This window comes from Lissotriton helveticus, chromosome 2_2, assembly GCF_964261635.1.
Source record: "Lissotriton helveticus chromosome 2_2, aLisHel1.1, whole genome shotgun sequence".
NCBI classification, from domain to species: Eukaryota; Metazoa; Chordata; class Amphibia; order Caudata; family Salamandridae; genus Lissotriton; species Lissotriton helveticus.
Genome location: NC_136060.1, coordinates 516,197,462 through 516,218,516, shown reverse-complemented (window position 1 = coordinate 516,218,516; position 21,055 = coordinate 516,197,462). Strand labels below are relative to the sequence as shown.

Below are 21,055 nucleotides of genomic sequence, written 5' to 3'. Positions count from 1 at the left end.
AGAAGGCTAGCCTAAACCAAGCTGGCACTCCCATCACAAACTGCCCAACGGTGTCTGTTCCACAGAGAAGCTGGTGTAAGCCATGAAAGACGTATTTTGTGTGCTTTGCCAGGTGAGGGCTGATACCTGTTGTCATCATGGCGGACTCACAGTAGGTTGGATCAGCTGCCGTCCAGAAGGGTAATAGACTTCAGGGTAAGTAGTTGCCTTCTTGAAAAGCAATTGAGGGATATTTGAATTTGCATTAGCTATGTGGGATTTTATAAGCAAGGCATAACACTTTTTAGTTTTCAGATAGCAAATAGCCCAGCATGGGCCTGAGAGCCAATAAGTAAACAATCAGCTTACAACAGCATCGACAGGCCGTTTTTATCCTCAAACTTTGGCCTCGTGTCCGCACTTGATGGTGATGTAAATATATATATTTTTGAAACCCAAGGATTCTCTGATGCCTGTGCTGCTGTGTCCTTGCCTTGAGGGCGAGAGTGACAAATTGGAGACTGTAACTGTTGCATATCTTGATATGTGTGTATCTTCACGCTCGAGTCGCACCATAGAACAGCACACTCCTGGACGGGTGCTTGAAACGCGACGGTGCATACGCGTTAATACATATTCTCACCTCCTACTCCATTGACCGTCTTGGAAAAGCACTCGCGGGGACCACTGCAATTTTTTAAAGATATTTTAATTTGTGTGCAGAAACATGAAAAACGTGACGCGTTTCGGCGATGCCTTATTCAAATGTTTTTCAGAATTCCCGCCAGCAAGCAAACACTCTTAAATCTACGTTACGTGAATCACACGATCAGTTAGTGCATTCAAATCAACAAAGGATTAATATAGTGTGATTTCAGTCGCCATCTTTGAATGATTCAATTGCAACTTAATCAAATTTCCTTTGCCAGAGTCTGTGGGGATTGCATAAATACCACACAACATTTCAACAATTTATTTCCTCTAATAAAGAAAATAAATAAAGGCAGAGGTGCAAAGTATCTACTATAAATAATGCCGTGTATCGGCTAGCAATTGATCAATACAATTTTATCAAGTTGCCTTTGTCCACAACTGTGAGCATTGCATGAATACAACACAAAGTTTCAACAATTCATTTCCCCATATAGAGAAAATAAATAAAGACAAAGGTACAAGCTAACATAAGCAAATAATGCCCTGTATCGGCCAGTGGCTGATTACTACACTAAAAAAGTACTCCTAGCGCCATGTATCGGCCTGTCCTTTCAAAGGCATTTGTAATAACACTACGATCAGTAGATTCACATTTTCGTGCACTTTACAGATGTCAAAAAATAAATTCATTCAGACTAAAGTCATCCAAGCCATCAGTCCCCAACATGGACATCACCAGCTTATACTCAAGGATCAGGCATGAACATGGCCTGGAAGCTGTGGCACCCTTCTTGAAGAAGAAACCTTTGAAATTCATGGAACATAACTCGGTGATTCTCCAGTTCACCGAATTCTGTTTAAAGAACAATTTATCTTTGTTTTTGATGATTACTATCATCTAGTGTCTGGTACCGCGATGGGCACCAGCTTCGCCCCCAGTTACGCGAACTCGTTCGTAGGTTGGTGGGAGGAGCAGGTGTCCAAAGCACCAGGTGATATAGGCATGAGCAAAGTTATCTCCTGGTACCGATACATTGACTATCTTTGTATAATCTGGAATAACAGTCAAGTATATGTTGTGATAGTGACACTGTCCACGAAGGGGTCAGTAACATAGCACTCTGGTATATGTTGTGATTCTGCTCCTCCGTGGACTGTGTCGCTAACATAGCACTCTGGTATATGTTGTGGTTCTGCTCCTCCGTGGACAGTGTCGCTAACCTAGTACTCTGTTGTGGTACTGCCCCTCCGTGGACAGTGTCGCTAACGTAGCACTCTGGTATATGTTGTGGTTCTACCCCTCCGTGGACTGTGTCGCTAACATAGCACTCTGGTATATGTTGTGGTTCTGCCCCTCCGTGGACTGTGTCGCTAACATAGCACTCTGGTATATGTTGTGGTTCTACCCCTGCGTGGACTCTGCTGCTGACATATCACTCTGGTATATGTTGTGGTTCTACCCCTCCGTGGACTGTCGCCAACATAGCACTCTGGTATATGTTGTGATGCTGACCACTTCGTGGACTTTGTCGCTAACGTAGCACTCTGGTATATGTTGTGGTTCTACCCCTCCGTGGACTGTGTCGCTAACATAGCACTCTGGTATATGTTGTGGTTCTACCCCTCCGTGGACTGTGTCGCTAACATAGCACTCTGGTATATGTTGTGGTTCTGCCCCTCCAGGGACTCTGCTGCTAACATAGCACTCTGGTATATGTTGTGGTTCTGCCCCTCCGTGGACTGTGTCGCTAACATAGCACTCTGGTATATGTTGTGGTTCTACCCCTCCGTGGACTGTGTCGCCAACATAGCACTCTGGTATATGTTGTGATGCTGACCACTTCGTGGACTTTGTCGCTAACGTAGCACTCTGGTATATGTTGTGGTTCTACCCCTCCATGGACTGTGTCGCTAACATAGCACTCTGGTATATGTTGTGGTTCTGCCCCTCCATGGACTCTGCTGCTAACATAGCACTCTGGTATATGTTGTGGTTCTGCCCCTCCGTGGACTGTGTCGCTAACATAGCACTCTGGTATATGTTGTGGTTCTACCCCTCCGTGGACTGTGTCTACAACATAGCACTCTGGTATATGTTGTGGTTCTACCCCTCCAGGGACTCTGCTGCTAACATAGCACTCTGGTATATGTTGTGATGCTGACCACTTCGTGGACTTTGTCGCTAACGTAGCACTCTGGTATATGTTGTGGTTCTACCCCTCCGTGGACTGTGTCGCTAACATAGCACTCTGGTATATGTTGTGGTTCTGCCCCTCCAGGGACTCTGCTGCTAGCATAGCACTCTGGTATATGTTGTGCTTATGCCCCTCCGTGGACAGTGTCGCCAACATAGCACTCTGGTATATGTTGTGGTTCTGCCCCTCCAGGGACTCTGCTGCTAACATAGCACTCTGGTATATGTTGTGGTTCTGCCCCTCCGTGGACAGTGTCGCCAACATAGCACTCTGGTATATGTTGTGGTTCTGCCCCTCCAGGGACTCTGCTGCTAACATAGCACTCTGGTATATGCTGTGGTTCTGCCCCTCCGTGGACTGTGTCGCTAACATAGCACTCTGGTATATGTTGTGGTTCTACCACTCCGTGGACTGTGTCGCTAACATAGCACTGTGGTATATGTTGTGGTTCTACCCCTCCGTGGACTGTGTCGCCAACATAGCACTGTGGTATATGTTGTGATGCCGACCACTTCGTGGACTTTGTCGCCAACGTAGCACTCTGGTATATGTTGTGGTTCTACCCCTCCGTGGACTGTGTCGCTAACATAGCACTCTGGTATATGTCGTGGTTCTACCCCTCCGTGGACTGTGTCGCCAACATAGCACTGTGGTATATGTTGTGATGCTGACCACTTCGTGGACTTTGTCGCCAACGTAGCACTCTGGTATATGTTGTGGTTCTACCCCTCCGTGGACTGTGTCGCTAACATAGCACTCTGGTATATGTCGTGGTTCTACCCCTCCGTGGACTGTGTCGCCAACATAGCACTCTGGTATATGTTGTGGTTCTGCCCCTCCGTGGACTGTGTCGCTAACATAGCACTCTGGTATATGTTGTGGTTCTACCACTCCGTGGACTGTGTCGCTAACATAGCACTGTGGTATATGTTGTGGTTCTGCCCCTCCAGGGACTCTGCTGCTAACATAGCACTCTGGTATATGCTGTGGTTCTACCACTCCGTGGACTGTGTCGCCAACATAGCACTCTGGTATATGTTGTGGTTCTGCCCCTCCGTGGACTGTGTCGCTAACATAGCACTCTGGTATATGTTGTGGTTCTGCCCCTCCGTGGACAGTGTCGCCAACATAGCACTCTGGTATATGTTGTGGTTCTGCCCCTCCAGGGACTCTGCTGCTAACATAGCACTCTGGTATATGCTGTGGTTCTGCCCCTCCGTGGACTGTGTCGCTAACATAGCACTCTGGTATATGTTGTGGTTCTACCACTCCGTGGACTGTGTCGCTAACATAGCACTGTGGTATATGTTGTGGTTCTACCCCTCCTTGGACTGTGTCGCCAACATAGCACTGTGGTATATGTTGTGATGCTGACCACTTCGTGGACTTTGTCGCCAACGTAGCACTCTGGTATATGTTGTGGTTCTACCCCTCCGTGGACTGTGTCGCTAACATAGCACTCTGGTATATGTCGTGGTTCTACCCCTCCGTGGACTGTGTCGCCAACATAGCACTCTGGTATATGTTGTGGTTCTGCCCCTCCGTGGACTGTGTCGCTAACATAGCACTCTGGTATATGTTGTGGTTCTACCCCTCCGTGGACTGTGTCGCCAACATAGCACTCTGGTATATGTTGTGGTTCTACCCCTCCAGGGACTCTGCTGCTAACATAGCACTCTGGTATATGTTGTGATGCTGACCACTCCGTGGACTTTGTCGCTAATGTAGCACTCTGGTATATGTTGTGGTTCTACCCCTCCGTGGACTGTGTCGCCAACATAGCACTCTGGTGTATGGTGTGCTTCTGCCCCTCCGTGGACTGTGTCGCTAACGTAGCACTCTGGTATATGTTGTGATGCTGACCACTCCGTGGACTTTGTCGCTAACGTACAGTCTCAGACTTCTTAGACAAGAGGTAAGGAGGCGGGAGCGACTATGGCATTCGGGCTGGGGTCTGAAGGATAGGGAAGCCCATAAGACTCTGCTGAGGAGCTATAAAGGAGAGATCATAAAGGCCAAACAAGAACATTTTACGGCCGTGACAACCTCAATGACCTCCCCTAGAGAGCTCTTCAGGGTAGTGGACTCCCTTATAACCCTCCAGACCCCAGATCCCGTAGTGGCATCCCAAGAGCTCTGCAATAACATCGCCTCTTTTTTCCAGGCAAAAATCTTAGATATTTACTCTGCCTTGGAGATGCAGAGATCTTACTATTGGGCCCCCTGCTTTGGGTGTTATGGACCATGCCCCTTTAGAAACATCTATCTCAGGAACCCTAGATTCTTTTCCCCCACTCTCTCTGAAGGATCTGGACAACATCCTTAATAAGACTAAATCTGGTTCCCCCTTGGATGTATGTCCAATTAGGATTCTCAAACAGTGCAGAGATATTTTCCTGCCCCCGCTGGTTGATATCATGAACAAAGCCATGAGAGACGGCCTTTTCCCCACCCAATGGAAAAACGCGGTGGTAAAACCTTTACTTAACAAGCATTGGAAATGCAATAGGTCTCGCATTAGGAAAGTTTGAGCTATTGGTATTGTAAATGACACTTTTTTTATTTGTGTTGGTTTTGAAAGTAGCAAAATTAATAGCTTTGTCAGTAACAATGTCAATAGTTTTAACTTTTGCAAATGTGACACCTATAGCATTTGTAATGCAATGTGTGTTGTATGTACGTGACTTATATGTCTTGATATTACAAATAACAATGGCTTTTAATTTTGTAAATAATTAATACTTAAATAAAAGTTATTGTAATTTATAATGGCAATAGCTTAAATGTTTGTAAATAACTTGTGAAGATTATGTTCAGTGTATTTTATTGTGACGAAAATCCAAGAACATTGCATTTGCACCTAAACACACACAGAGCCACACACATATAGATGTGGTGGATCTGGGGGATATGGTGGTGGTGGATGTGGATGTGGTGGTGGTGGTGGATGTGGGGGTGGATGTGGTGGTGGATGTGGTCGATGTGGTGGTGGTGGATGTGGTGATGTGGTGGTGGTTGTGGATGTGGTGAAAGTGGTGGTGGATGTGGTGGTGGTGGTTGTGGATGTGGTGAAAGTGGTGGTGGATGTGGTGGTGGAAGTGATGGTGGTGGGTATGGTGGATGTGGTGGTGGTGGATGAGGTGGTGGATGAGGTGGTGGTGGTGGTGGAAGTGGTGTATGTGGATGCGGTGGTGGATGTGGTGGTGGATGCGGTGGTGGTGGTGGTGGATGTGGTGGTGGTGGATGTGGTGGTGGTGGTTGTGGAGGTGATGGTGGATGTGGTGGTGGTGGTGGATGTGATGGTGGTGGGTATGGTGGATGTGGTGGTGGTGGTGGATGCGGTGGTGGATGCGGTGGTGGATGAGGTGGTGGATGAGGTGGTGGAAGTGGTGGATGTGGTGGTGGTGGATGCGGTGGAAGTGGTGGATGCGGTGGAAGTGGTGTATGTGGATGCGGTGGTGGATGTGGTGGTGGATGCGGTGGTGGTGGATGCGGTGGTGGTGGTGGATGCGGTGGTGGTGGTGGTGGATGCGGTGGTGGTGGAAGTGGTGGTGGATGCGGTGGTGGTGGAAGTGGTGGTGGATGTGGTGGTGGTGGTGGTTGTGGAGGTGATGGTGGATGTGGTGGTGGTGGTGGTGGTGGATGTGGTGGTGGTGGTGGTTGTGGAGGTGATGGTGGTGGTTGTGGAGGTGATGGTGGATATGGTGGTGATGGTGGATGCGGTGAATGTGGTGGTGGATGCGGTGGTGATGGTGGATGCGGTGGTGGTGGATGGGGTGGTGGATGTGGTGGTGGATGTAGTGGTGGATGGGGTGGTGGTTGTTGTGGATGTGGTGGTGGATGTAGTGGTGGTGGGGGTGGTGGTGGATGCGGTGGTGGTGGTGGATGCGGTAGTGGTGGAAGTGGTGGTGGTGGTGGATGTGGTGGTGGTGGATGTGTTGGTGGTGGATGTGGAGGATGTGGCGGTGGATGTCATGGTGGATGTGGTGGTGATGGTGGATGTGGTGGTGGTGGTGGATGGGGTGGTGGTTGTGGTGGATGTGGTGGTGGATGTAGTGGTGGTGGGTGTGGTTGTGGCATCCTGAAATGTATTGTGTTGGAATTCCTCTTCCTTGTCAGAAGTATCAACATAAGCCTGTATGAGAAGGCTCCTTCTGGTTGCAATATTACAAGCTGCCACAGTTTTATTAGCCACGTATGGGGAATATTGGAGAGTGCCACTAATATTATGTAGGTAGCGAAATGTGACCTTTAGCAGTCCAAATGTATTTTCATTTATTACCCGGGTCATCTGTGAGTAACATTGTATCTTCGTGGTCTGTGAGTTACTTCATTTAGGTATGGTGTCATGATCTAAGTACTGAGAGCCTATGCACTGTAACCAACACAAATGTAATGTTACAAGGTAAATCAGTACAAATATATATATTTAAAATAAAATCTACATTAATATAAAAACGTTTTAGGAGGTACTCACCAACGTCTCATCTTGATAAGTCGGTTGTACAAGTGTAGGAATAATGTGCAGACCCAGGAAATTTAGCTGCAAAGTATGTTATTAAACAGACTACATTGAATACTATTTATATGTTTAAAAGTGCTGGCCTTGATGAGGGGGATCATACAACTTCTAAAAACTGCTAATTAGATATTCATTTAAGTGCAGTAAATCATTAACATGAAATATTACGCCAGGTCTACTTTGATCGCCGAGCCCCCAGAGTACTGGACATTCCAGCGGAATGGGGGTGGGGGGGGCACGGCCCAAGAAAGGATACAAATAAAGCGTTCCGTAAATGTATAAACCATAGCCGTCATATTTGATTGCAAGTTCAGATACCATAGGGGGCCAGTTGAAAAATCCCACTACCAGGATTACCTATCCAGTCACGTGCAAACAGGAAGTAAGGTAACCAATCACCAGGTAAGCAGTTTTATTTTTAGACGCCCATGCTTTCAACCGCCATCTGAGCGTAATTATACGGTTCGTGCAAAGCGCTCCAGCGGCTACGAATACAAACTAAAATAAAGGAACTCCGAAGTACATTTTCATTGTTTCAACAAAGTTAAAAAGCTGCTTTTTTTCTGCCTCCCATTTCCTGCTGGAGTCACAATCGCGAGGCACAGGAGTGTAGGCTGATGGAAAAAAAAAAATCATCTCTGGAAGGAAGTGAAATGCTGAAGTCATGCTCCGGTTTCAGAAATTCCAATCTAAGCATGAGTAAAAGTAATAAGAAAAAAAAGAAAGAAACACGGAATGGCGCAGTGGTAACAGCTCGGCGACATTAGCCAGTTTAATTTTTATTCGCCGTTTAGAGGCATTTATCTGTATAGTATTCCTACTGGTGGAGTGTAATTTTCCTCAAAGTTTACTCTGACAATGAAAGGCTGTTTGCGCAGCAATTCTGGCCAGCTGAGTGCGTGAAAGGCACATTACAAATAGAGATCCCAGCTCGAAAGTGTGTTTATCTAGAAGGATGGGTCTGCACATGCAATGGGCCTGTGATTCAGTACAAAGCTATGCAGCACGGCATTGCAAGCTGTAACTGGAGATCGTAAAGCCTTTTGTATGGATTATTTAAGCAACCGCCTTCTTTACTCTTAAAATCTCTGTGTAGCTTGTCCTAAAATATTAATATAGGACGAATCACGTTTACCACCGAAAACTTTGGCATACTGGGTGTACAATGTTCTGTATACCAGTCCCTCAAAGCTGGTAGCCTAAAGCAGCAAATGTTTCTCTCCCTCCTCCAGGAAGTCTGTAAAATGCAGGCAGGGGAAGGGGCAGAGTGACGGAGGGAAGGCAGAGAAGGGGGGGGAGGAGAAATGCGACACGGCGGGCAGGGGAGGGGGCGGATCGGGGAGAGGGTGTGAAAGCAGCAGGGGCCTTTGAAGTGAAGCTAAGCTTCACTTCAAAGGTGTGGGAGGAGTGCGGCTGAGGGAACAGACGGCGATTTGGTGATGTGCACGCGCATTTTAGGTCAATGCGCTTGCGCATTGACCTAAAACCGCACGGGCACAGCACCAAATCGCCAGTTGGGTAAAGTTTGCTTAAAGCCCTATAGTCTCGCTCTGCTCAATGCGCATGCGCATTGAGAGGCGAGACCTAAAAAGGCCTCTTTGGACCCTGCGGTGTTAAAAAAAATTCGGCCCATTTCTCTCCTCCCGGCCCCTGCAAAGATGCTTGAAACACATCTTCTTAATAAGCATCTTGCTGCATATATAGAGAACTCTGGCTGTCTTGACTCCTCTCAACATGGATTCAGGAGGGAACACAGCACTGAGTCCGCCCTCACCATCGTGGTGGACAACATCCGCTCGCGTGTTGATGGAGGCCAGACCACCCTCCTGATCCTCTTAGATCTGACGGCGGCCTTCTATACCCTTTCCCCCTCAGTACTAACAGCTCGACTGAGGGAGGTTGGGGTCCGGGGGGCAGCCTTAGACCTACTCACTTCTTTCCTCAGTCACTGAGTGCAAAGAGTGAAGTTGGGGGAGTTTCTATCTCCATCCCTGCCTGTGCAATGTGGGGTCCCTCAGGGGTCAGCTCTGAGTCCGACCCTATTCAACATCTATGTGACCCCACTTGCCAGGCTAATTAGATCATATGGGATGGAGATAGTATCCTATGCGGATGACACCCAGATTCTCGTCTCTCTCTCCCAATCAGGTGACCCGACTGCCTCCAATTTTAGATCTTGTATGGAGGCAGTCGGGCAATGGATGATTTACAATTCATTAAAACTGAATGGAGAGAAGACAGAGGTGATGGTGTTTGGAGGGAAAGAGGATGTTTGGTCATCCAGCTGGTGGCCAGACTCATTAGGAGCCTGCCCCACCTCCTCTGCTAAAAATCTAGGGGTCATGATTGATCCCGCCCTCAAGCTAGATAAACCGGTCAACAGAACCATCTCTACCTGTTGGGGCATCATTCACATCCTCAGGAGGATTAGACACTACCTATCTTTGCAGGCAAGGAAACAGATTACAGTTGCCCTGATTGGCTCCCGGCTGGACTACTGCAATGCGCTGTATGCGGGACTGAATAAAAGTCTACTACAGCGCTTGCAGGTAGTCCAGAACGCTGCTGCCAGGTTTGTCCTGGATCTTCCTAAACGGGCCTCAGCCACAGCGGCCAGAAAGCTGCTACACTGGCTTCCGGTGGAGGAGCGTATCCGCTTTAAGACTCTGTGCATGACCTATAGGGCATTAGCTAAAAATAGTCCCACTGGTGTTGGATCCATCTTGTCCCGCTACACCCCTGTTAGGAATCGCTACCTTCGAATAGGCTTCTTCCGTCAGCCCCTCGATTCAGGAGAACTGAATGGGGTGGCAGGGCTTTTTCCACCCTGGCGCCCAAATGGTGGAACTCCCTCCCACTGGAAGTAAGATCTCTACCCACTCTCCAGGCTTTTAGAAGGGCCTTGAAGACCCATCTCTTCGTGCAGGCCTATATGTAATGGTGACCTGCCCTTGCTTATGATACATGTTGTTAGGCGCCTTGATACCTTCAGGTTAGTGTTTGCGCATTATAAGTTTTACTCAAATCAAATCAATGTAGCACTCTGGTATATGTTGTGGTTCTGCCCCTCCGTGGACTGTGTCGCTAACCTAGCACTCTGGTATATGTTGTGATGCTGACCACTTCGTGGACTTTGTCGCTAACGTAGCACTCTGGTATATGTTGTGGTTCTGCCCCTCTGTGGACTGTGCTGCTAACCTAGCACTCTGGTATATGTTGTGATGCTGACCCCTCCGTGGACTGTGTCGCTATCGTAGCACTCTGGTGTATGTTGTGGTTCTGCCCCTCCGTGGACTGTGTCGCTAAAATAGCACTCTGGTATATGTTGTGGTTCTGCCCCTCCAGGGACTCTGCTGCTAACATAGCACTCTGGTATATGTTGTGGTTCTGCCCCTCCGTGGACAGTGTCGCTAACATAGCACTCTGGTATATGTTGTGGTTCTGCCCCTCTGTGGACTGTGTCGCTAACATAGCACTCTGGTATATGTTGTGGTTCTGCCCCTCCGTGGACTGTGTCGCTAACATAGCACTCTGGTATATGTTGTGGTTCTACCCCTCCGTGGACTGTGTCGCCAACATAGCACTCTGGTATATGTTGTGGTTCTGCCCCTCCGTGGACTGTCGCCAACATAGCTTTCTGGTATATGTTGTGGTTCTGCCCCTCCAGGGACTCTGCTGCTAACATAGCACTCTGGTATATGTTGTGGTTCTGCCCCTCCGTGGACTGTGTCGCTAACATAGCACTCTGGTATATGTTGCTGTGTGTTTCCTACTGAACCGTCTGTGTAACTCCTTTATTTTCTGTAGTTGTACAGGACTCATCTGCTACAGAAGTGCAAGAAGTGGAAACAGCATCACATGGGGCACTCCAAGATTTTGGTGAGTATTTGTGGCATCTTTTGTGGTTCTCAAATTCTGATATGCAGAGGTAAGTGCTGTGCACACATTGATTCACTTTTGGGAACAGGTTGTTCCTTCCCTTTCTACAAAGATTTGCGCTATTCACCACATCTACAGTCCCAGTGTTGTCACAGCACAGATACTGCTATGGCCCTGGTATGATAAGGAATAAAGCACAGCTTTTCACATCACTGTGATCTGATGCGCATCGAAGCTTTTCAGCTTCAACACATCTTAAACATGACTGATTGAGGGCACTTTGTGCTTTCCAGGTGCCCTCACATCCACACGTGTGTTCTCCCACCCTCCTTGTTACCTACCCATGTGCCACACTGTCATCTGCCCCAAGCTCCTCACGTCATCTGTCCATCTGCCCTAGCCTCCCCCGGTTGTCTGTCCATCTGCCCCAGGCTCCTGCGCCTGTCTGTCCCAGCGCCCCTGCACCTGTCTGTCCCAGCGCCCCTGCACCTGTCTGTCCCAGCACGCCTGCGCCTGTCTGTCCCAGCGCTCCTGCGCCTGTCTGTCCCAGCGCTCCTGCGCCTGTCTGTCCCAGCGCCCCTGCGCCTGTCTGTCCCAGCGCCCCTGCGCCTGTCTGTCCCGGAGCTCCTGCGCCTGTCTGTCCCGGAGCTCCTGCGCCTGTCTGTCCCGGAGCTCCTGCGCCTGTCTGTCCCGGAGCTCCTGCGCCTGTCTGTCCCGGCGCTCCTGCACCTGTCTGTCCCGGTGCGCCTGTCTGTCCCGGCGCCCCTGCGCCTGTCTGTCCCGGCGCCCGTCTGTCCCGGCGCCCCTGCGCCTGTCTGTCCCAGCTCTCCTGCGCCTGTCTGTCCCAGCGCCACCTATCTGACACGTTGAATCAGGGCGGTAACTGTCGAACAAATGTTAAGATTTATGTAAGTTGTCCAAGATTTCAACAATATAGCTGCTGTTCTTTTGAACATAAGACTTGTGGATCCGCTTTAGAGTAGCAGAATCCGTGTGGGTCGGCACCACTGACATAGACATTGCATAGTCACAGTTTGAGCCCTGATTGGGAAGTGGGTTTGGATTGTATTGTAAACCTTAATTAATGTTCGGTAAGTTGCTCGTCTCAACAAGCCATATGAAATCAGTGCTGTGTTCTGCTATCCATCACTTGTTGCTATGAGAACAGGGCCTTCATCTTTGGTGGTGATGGAATACCTTATAGGACAGCCTGAGCAGTGGTGGTCTGGTTGTTTTCCAAAAGCATTTATAGAAATGTGAACTAACATGTAGTTAGAAAATGATGATAACCAAATTACTTTCCTCTCCGAGAAAAGCTTTCCCATGTGGACTTTTGACCACATCGCAGGGTATATCAAGAAAACGTTAGCAAATAACATAACAAGTGTATTTGTAAAGTGCACGATTACCCGAAGGCGTCCTGGCGCTGAATAACAGATGTTCATTGTTACCCAACTCAATGGTACTCCTTTTATCGATCTTGGATGGATGAAAGGCTGAGTGGACCCGCCAGGATTTGAACCTGTGATCATGAGGCCTCTGCAGTGGCTGCTATAGTCCACTGAGCCACCAGACCCGGCTTAATAGGGGACAGAGGTCTAAATGGATAGGTCAGATTTTTTTCTAATGGCTTCTTTTCGTTTTATAGAGTAACCATCAACAAACTTATCTCTGTCCTCTTGGCTGGGTGTGGCGCCCGTTGTGTACACTCTCACTACGCAGACTTTCAATCTACATTTGTCCCACAAACCTAGGCCGTGGTTCGTGGCTGCGCTCTCTCTCGGAGAAGTCTCTGATGGGCCTGGTCACCAGTTGCCATAATGGAGGCTTCATCTGTACCGCCCCAAATCAGGTTAGCATTACCAATTTTGGTAGATAGGAAATAGGTTATGCTCACTTCTGTGCAATGATTTGAGTTCCAGATGTGAATATTTTTGCATCTTTAATGTTCTACCGGTTATTGATTTACTATTTTGAGAGACGGTTTGTTCCTCGGTCGCTATTGCATTTGCCAAGATGATGCATTCATTTAAGCTGTACTCGTTCTGAGGACTTGGCACATTAGGAGCATATGCAGATCTGTAACCATCCCTTCTTGATGTAGGAAGCCGACCAGCCTCTAAAGTGGGCCATATCTTCACCCGCACACCAGACTAGTGAAAAGGCAATGTATCCACTTTCCAATAATGTCCTTATGTGCTGATTCTTGTCAAGGGTTTGCTGTTAGACTGCAACCTCGAAGTAAGGGTTATCGCAGCACATGCCCCGGCCGCCTAAAGGAAGATGGAGGTCACTGCAAAGCCATCCGGCACAACTCCATGTTTGTGGCCAGGTACATCTGAGATATAGAATCTCCCCTACCGGAGACACGACAGTATCCTTCGAAAAACATTTTTTGTTTTGCAGTTGGGATTTATTTCTTAAATATTTAAAAGTTGTATTCTTCGCACCCAAGCCGAAGGCAAAATGAAGAGGACAATTGCTAAAAGTGTTCACAACAATGTCCAGATGCAGGATCACGAGTGGATTATCTGTTAATGTAGGTGTCGGAGAGTGAGCACTTGTCATGGAATGAACCACTACAGACGAATACTACAGCATTTGTTACAAAGTTCCCCTGGGATAGGTATCAGAAGGACTAGGTCAACACTTGAAAGCCAAGCACTACTCACTAGACCCACAAGGTGTATTTGGGTGCACAAAACCACCAAACAGACCTTCAGTCCGCCCTTCCTTCTGCCTTTGCACCCCTGGCCGCCCTCCCTTCTGCCTTTGCACCCCTGGCCGCCCTTCCTTCTGCCTTTGCACCCCTGGCCGCCCTTCCTTCTGCCTTTGCACCCCTGGCCGCCCTTCCTTCTGCCTTTGCACCCCTGGCCGCCCTTCCTTCTGCCTTTGCACCCCTGGCCGCCCTTCCTTCTGCCTTTGCACCCCTGGCCGCCCTTCCTTCTGCCTTTGCACCCCTGGCCGCCCTTCCTTCTGCCTTTGCACCCCTGGCCGCCCTTCCTTCTGCCTTTGCACCCCTGGCCGCCCTTCCTTCTGCCTTTGCACCCCTGGCCGCCCTTCCTTCTGCCTTTGCACCCCTGGCCGCCCTTCCTTCTGCCTAGACACCCTAGAGCAGTGTTCTTGAAACTTTTTTAGGTTGAGCCCCCCCAGCTCAATCTTTTTAGATGTCTGCCCCCTCCGCCCCCCCACCTGACAGAAATTCCTGGAATCTGGTGCACTACATAATTGACCACCATCTGCATATCACAGATCATATCCGGCAATTTCTGTCACCCTGCCTGCTACAGCACAAGCACTGTCCCCAGCCGTAATGCTGCCAATGCCTGTGAGACGTGAGTATGGCTGTTGCGTCTATTGAGCTCACTCACACTCCGCAATTAACATGCTGGGAGGCAGCACACCGACACTGCAGGTAGCTCCATAACGCACAAAAAGTTGTGGTGGTCACAGCTGCATTGAGCACATTGAGGATAGTAGCAATGCACGGCTGCAGGCTATACTACTCTGGCTACTCAGCAAGTGAAAAGTCCACACTTACTTTTGTTTGTTCTCCTCACGAGCCCTCACTCCCAAGTTCGAAATGCTCTCTTGCAGCTTCCTTGCCTTAACTCGGTCATAAGGCAGCCCCCAGCTACAATTATCCAATGGGAGGCTTAGGTTCAGGCAGTGGGAGGGTGCAGCAGACTCGGAGAATAGAATGCAAGCCATCTATTGATGGTGACTTCTTGGATTCATGACCGGCTTGATGACGTCATCACTAACGTGGTGATACACAATCATGCCTACCTGGACAGACCTACGCCTGCCTATGAAAACATACCAGCCCGTCACCATGCAAGGTATATTCTTTTTATTTTGAAGTTCGGCAATTAATCTTGAGACCACCACCTGCAGGGTCAGAAATTGTAGCCCTGACCCTGTGAGATAAGTGCGTTGGTGAGTACCGGAAACCACCGGCTCTAATTAAGCACTGCTTGAACCGTATCCGCGCCCCATCTTGCCAAACACAGAACTGCTAATGTACTATTAAATGACCGTGAGTGTCCCCAGAGTATTTGAATCATCCTACATGACATGAAAGTAAACAAAATACGATACTGCATTACGTGCCCTTCTCAAACCCATGAAAAATATAAACATGCAAGCATTTCTCCTCACCAAATGTGTTGTTTAAAAAACATTATCATTGGCACAGAAACAAATTTGCTTTAAATCTCAAATGATAAATTTGTCAGTGTACAATGGGTCTAAATGTTGCCAACTCAGTAAATGTCCACACTATCTTCATGAAATCGTTGCATAATTGAAACTGAAGGGAAAGCCAGCTGAAAGTTTTTAACGCAGTCAATTAAGTGCGCATTCTACAATTCATGAAGAATTGACATGCCCATACTAATGTAATTTAAAGAGAAACTTTGCCTCCTTCCCGTGAAGAACTAACCTTCCCGGGACGGTTCATTCCGAGAGCTGAAAAGCTTAATCTGCGGTGGGAGGCAGGGAGTCTCCTGCGCTGTGAAACCGAAAGTGGACTGTTTTCACGGTTTGCTTTCAACATGACAAAATTATGGGAATGTCGTGCCACATTGATTAGGAAAGTGGGGAACAATGAGATGCTAGGGTGGAGTGCGCGCCCCCCCTGAGATGGTGTCGCGCCCCCCACCCGGGGCGGCGCGCCCCACAGTTTGAAGAACTGTGCCCTAGAGGTATCTTTCTTCCCTTGAAGCGCTTGATAGTCTGTCGCAATGCACTCGGAGGCATACAGCTTCTGTACTGGTTGACTTTCATTCTGCTGGGAATCTGCCACTTCCTTGGGGACATAGCTTTTATAATGCTAGCCTGTGGGGGGGAATGGGTTTTATTGTAATCTGCTGTACGCCACTGCCGGGCAGTCTGTTATCTTTATGCGTCTTTCTCAGTATGTCGTCGATATTTGTTGTCATTGTGCTCCCAAGAAAACTGTATGAAATAGTGGAGGCCGCCTTCTGTCTCATCGTTCTGCTCTTCTGTTTGTTTCATTCTTTTTAGTTGTGCAGGTCCCTTCTGCGACACCACAACAGAAAATTGGTTCAGGGCTTCAGGACAGACTACAATACGTGAGTAAGTAGCTGCATTCATGTTAATAATTTCTTCAAAATACCGAGTTAGTCTTGGCACCTTATTAATTGCAAAGCCTGTCATAATAGGCATTTTGTCCCTGTCAATCATTTTTCTATCAACTGCGGATGTGACTTCATCTTGCATTGCGCTAGTAGGTATTTATTAGTAATTGCTTTTGGAGCAAATAGACCAATAAACAGACGTACAAACATAGTCCAGTTATATCAACCCAGACAAAACATGAAACTGCCCACAAAATATCAACAAAAGCAACATTTTTTGGGCTTGATTTCACTTTCCATTTTATTGTCTGATTCAGCTTGATCCTCTGTGGAAATGATTGTGTTAGAATGGGCTTCTTGTGAAGTGGTTTGTGAAGCCTTAAGTTAAGTCCGTCATCTCCCTCTGCGCTACAGAAGCTGTGATGAAACTGCAACTGATTGACCATGTGCAGATAAAAACCACTGATTGGTGAGCTTTGGTCGGACCCCTGACAAGTGACGACTCAAGTTCAAGGAAACTGAAAAGAATACTTACAACAAGTGTATCTTGGATGTTTGGTTGTACCTATAGCCGGTACGGATTGGTAACTCAGAAGAAGATGTAAACTTGTACTGCACTCTTTCACCTTTGCTAACTGAGCCCTTTTTGGTGAATCGCTCTCCTAATCTCCCTCAGTACCTAGCACATCGAGTAATGAGCTGACTTGCCTCTTCCATCCACAGCCCCCATGAAGCAATCCAATGGGATCAGACACAGATGTTAGACTTCCCTAAACTGGGGTGAACTGCAGTAGCACCCTGTTGTCGTTGAGTCTGCTAGCGAGCACTCAGACATCTTAACCAGGGGTAAGCTGTGAGCAATGCCTAACAACCGCAGCATCTATCCCTATGAGGAGCTGTAAGAGGCGCTCCTGAAGACACAGCCCCCAAAAGCACGGTTCATGTGGTCACAGAAGTGCCCCAGTGCATGGTTCTTGTTGTCACAGGAGTGCCCTACTGTAGGAAACTGTTTCTGTTGCAGTAAACCCCCCCAACACTCTTTGCCAGATTTCTGATGCATTTTGACTTGGTGTGCCCTGGGTCACTGCCAATCATGTTCCCAGAACCTGTGTTCTTTCCCAAAACTGAACCTTGTAACCCCAAGTGGCACCGCTCTGGCCACATGTAAGTCCCTTGTAAAAGGTACCAAGGGCACTGTGACCAGGGAAGGCCTCGAAGGGCTGTAGCACATATTGTGCCACCCCTAGAGGCCCTGTGTACACGCACACACACGCGCGCACACACACACACCCACATACCCCCCACGCCGCCCTCCCCCACCGTTGTGGTGCAGACACATCCCTGTGTGCCATGCTTGCAACCCACTGCCTATTGTATAGGTAAGACACCCCTCTAGCTGGGTGCACTATATATCACTGGTGAGGGTATAGTTGCATGAGCCCTGTACTCCTACAGTGTCAAAATCCATTCTTGGACATTGTAAGTGCAGTAGAGCCATAAAGAGTATATGGTCTGGTAGTTTGTCATTACAAACTCCACCGCACCATAATGGCTTTACTGAAATCTGGGAAGTTTAGGATCATACTTCTCAGCATAATAAACCCATAGTGATGCCAGTGTGAGATGCCAGAGATGCCCCCTGAAAAACGACCAGCCTCTGGTGGATTCCCTGACTGGTAAACACCAGCCTGCGGCCACGAGACATGTTTCTGGACCCCTGGGGTGGGAGCCTTGCCTCCCTGAGCACAGAAACAAAGCCTTTCCTGGGCGGAGGTGTTCACACCTTCCCCAGGCCAGGAAGAGCCATCTGTGGCAGGGGAGCTTCAAAGGCCTTGCCGCCTTTGTAACGCGATCCCCAGCCTCTCCTGCTATCGGGAGCAGGCCCCTTTCCTGTTTCCCTTCCTTTTCGGCGGGAAGATGGGCAGGAAAAATTAGAACAGCCCAGAAGGTGTGCCCACCTCTGCCAACCCCACCCCTCAAGTGAGTGAGGCAAGGTGAAGCCCACTCTTCAGTGCCTGCCATCTTTCAGATGACAGGCACTCTCCAATCAAGGTTAAGGATTGTGCTCACTCCCCCAAGTGGGGTGAGCACACCAAGGGTGTAGTCACCCGAAGGTCAGTAGCCCATTGACCTACTGAACTCGAGACCCCTAAAACTCCCCCTAAATACAGTAATCAGGGCGGCAGCACTGAACAAAGAAGACGGATTCCCGCAACCTACGAAGGACGAAAGAAGACGCCCAGCAGAGGAGACTGCAGAGAAGAACTGACTTGGCCCCAGCCCTACCAGCCCGTCTGCAGTTTCCCGAGATCCTGTGCCAACAGTCGCCTTGTCCTGCAGTCAGCGACCTTCAGAACCCTGGGAGGACTGACTGCCTTCAACAAAGACTGAACAGCAGCTCTGTTCAAAAGAAACTCCCAAGACTGACTCTGAACCTGCTGAGGACAAAGACGCCTGGAACCACCACTGCACCCGATGCCTATGGCACGAATCCTGGTGGCTCACCTGTCCCAGCAAGGTCCCCCAGCGCTCCAGAGTCCGAGTCCACCATGAGTTGACCCTTCCAGGACTCCCCGACGTCACCTGCAGCTTCTGCACAGAGAACCCCCAACCGCGAGTGGCCTGGTAAGGTGAAATGCAACCTCAAAAGACACCCCTGCATCCACCCGCCCAGAGAAGAGAACCCGAGGTGCACCTACGTCCCGGAGTCATCCAACTTACCTTCCCAGCTGTTGGTTCCTCCCGGAAGTCTTCTTGGACCGAGTCTGCAGCCAAAATCCAAAACTGACAGCTCCCGTTAAAAACAGGGCACCCGTCCCCAAAACAGCACCCGGCCGCCCCAGTGCTGCTGTGGGTGCACCTTGTGCCCTGAGCTTAAGTCAAGGAGCTTTGCTCCCACAACCTTGTGGCCTGCTCGTGAGCAGCCACAAACCGAGGCCCCCTATCGCCCTTTGGATAACATTGGGCCTCAGCACACTGCACCCAGCCGCCCTAGTGCAGCTGAGGGTGTTCTGAGAGTGTGCATCCTTGACCCTGGGGTAACCCTGGTTCTACGCCCACGAATAAGTACTTACCTACAAATGGGTAACTTAATTTCCCTCCATAGGATTGCATTGACTGCTTTTCCTTGAAAATTCTTCTATGTTAGTTTGAATGAAACATTGAAAAACTGCAAATTTACTAAAAGTGATACTTATCTTTTGTCTAGGAAATGTTTCTGTGATTTCTAGGCATATCACACTGATTATCAAAAGTAACTTAAAAAGTAACACGCACAGCAATCTGTAAAGTAATTAAAAAGTAATTTCGAGCTGTTGACTTACCTGTAATTCAACCAACTGCATTCAACTGTAAATCACTACATAAGATTTTGCAAAGTATTATTTCACTTACCTGAACCAGGCTTGGCTTGGTTCTAGAAATAAAATTACTATTTTTTTTATACAAACAAATTGCCTGACTGTACAACAAATGCTTAACACTGTCCTCTGATAAAGCCTCACCGCTCGCCCACACAACCACAAATAGAGCGTAAGGTGCTATCTACTTTTACCTCTGCCTACTTTCGGGGTTCCACTGGACTCTGTGCACACTACACCTCACTTTGGTATAGTATATACAGAGCCAGCTTCCTACCCCCACCATGATCAGTCACCCAACCCTAGATGCAGACTGAAGGTGAAGCAGCTGAAGCGACCGTGCGTGAGGTACTATATCAATCAAGCTTTTGTACAGTGCGGCAAATCACCGGCGAGGTTTTCGGGGGCTAGAGTTGCTAGCTACTATGTTGAGATCTGTTCGTGCGAACAGCCAGGTCTTGAGTCCCTTCCCGAATTCCCAGAGCAATGAGGCGGCCCTGAGGTGTAGGGAAGGTCGTTCCAAGCTTTGGCCACCAGGTGTGAGAAGAAGTGTCCTCTGCTGTTGCCACGGCGACAAGTAATGTGGGTCCGTTTGGAGAGTTTGAGGACGAGTCTTACTGCTGCGTTTTGTCTGTAGTCACTTGAAGAGGCATGCAGCGATTCCTACGTAGTGTTCCCGTAGTTCAGTTTGCTGGTGATGAGGGCCTACGTGGCAGTCCTGGTGTTAATAGCAGATTGTTCCCAGGACCAGCTGCTAATGCTGTAGTTTCAAAAGATGTTCCTTGTGATGCTTACGTATAAGTTCTTCTTGCAGGATTCCTTGGGGTCAAGATGACAAAAAAAAAATTTGTCCCATGGGAGTGTAGATCTGGAAACATTCTGATGGATTTGTTGAACTAGCCAGAAGTCTCGTAAGTCAGGTGACCAGACCATGACTCCCAGGATCATTGCAAGTGGTTCCGTTTCAGATGTTAAGGATGGGCGTGGCCGATCCCCTGAATTCTCCTACCTTCGCTCAAAAAAGATATACTTGTGCCTAATCGTGCCAAAAGATACCCTGAGAATGTTTCTCAGGTGCACAACCGCCCATGTGTGGGTTATGCCTTTTTGAGAATTTTTTCTGGGATAATTTCCCCAAAGAGTCTACTGAATCAGACATCGAACTGCATGAGTACTTAAAGACCATGTGGGTTGTAATAAACCACAGTGATGTGAAGAAAAAGTACATCCTCTTAAACATTATATACTAAGACATATCAGACCTTCATTTAATCTTCATATAGCCTTATGTGACAACACATTGATTGGGAAGACTGTTGATGGAATTCTGCTTCAGCTCGGTGACAACACCCACAACAGCAAGGA

General features: G+C 48.4%; 1 protein-coding gene across 1 annotated transcript in view; it reads left to right on the top strand.

The window, feature by feature from the left end:
- The window catches only part of LOC144821695 (uncharacterized), a 130,488-nt gene that overhangs the window by 17,387 nt on the left and 92,046 nt on the right, over positions 1-21,055 (top strand). The window contains exons 3-4 of the mRNA XM_078678913.1: positions 11,158-11,229; positions 16,258-16,329. Coding sequence (XP_078535039.1) covers positions 11,158-11,229; positions 16,258-16,329 — 144 coding nt within the window. The remainder of the gene's footprint in view (positions 1-11,157; positions 11,230-16,257; positions 16,330-21,055) is intronic.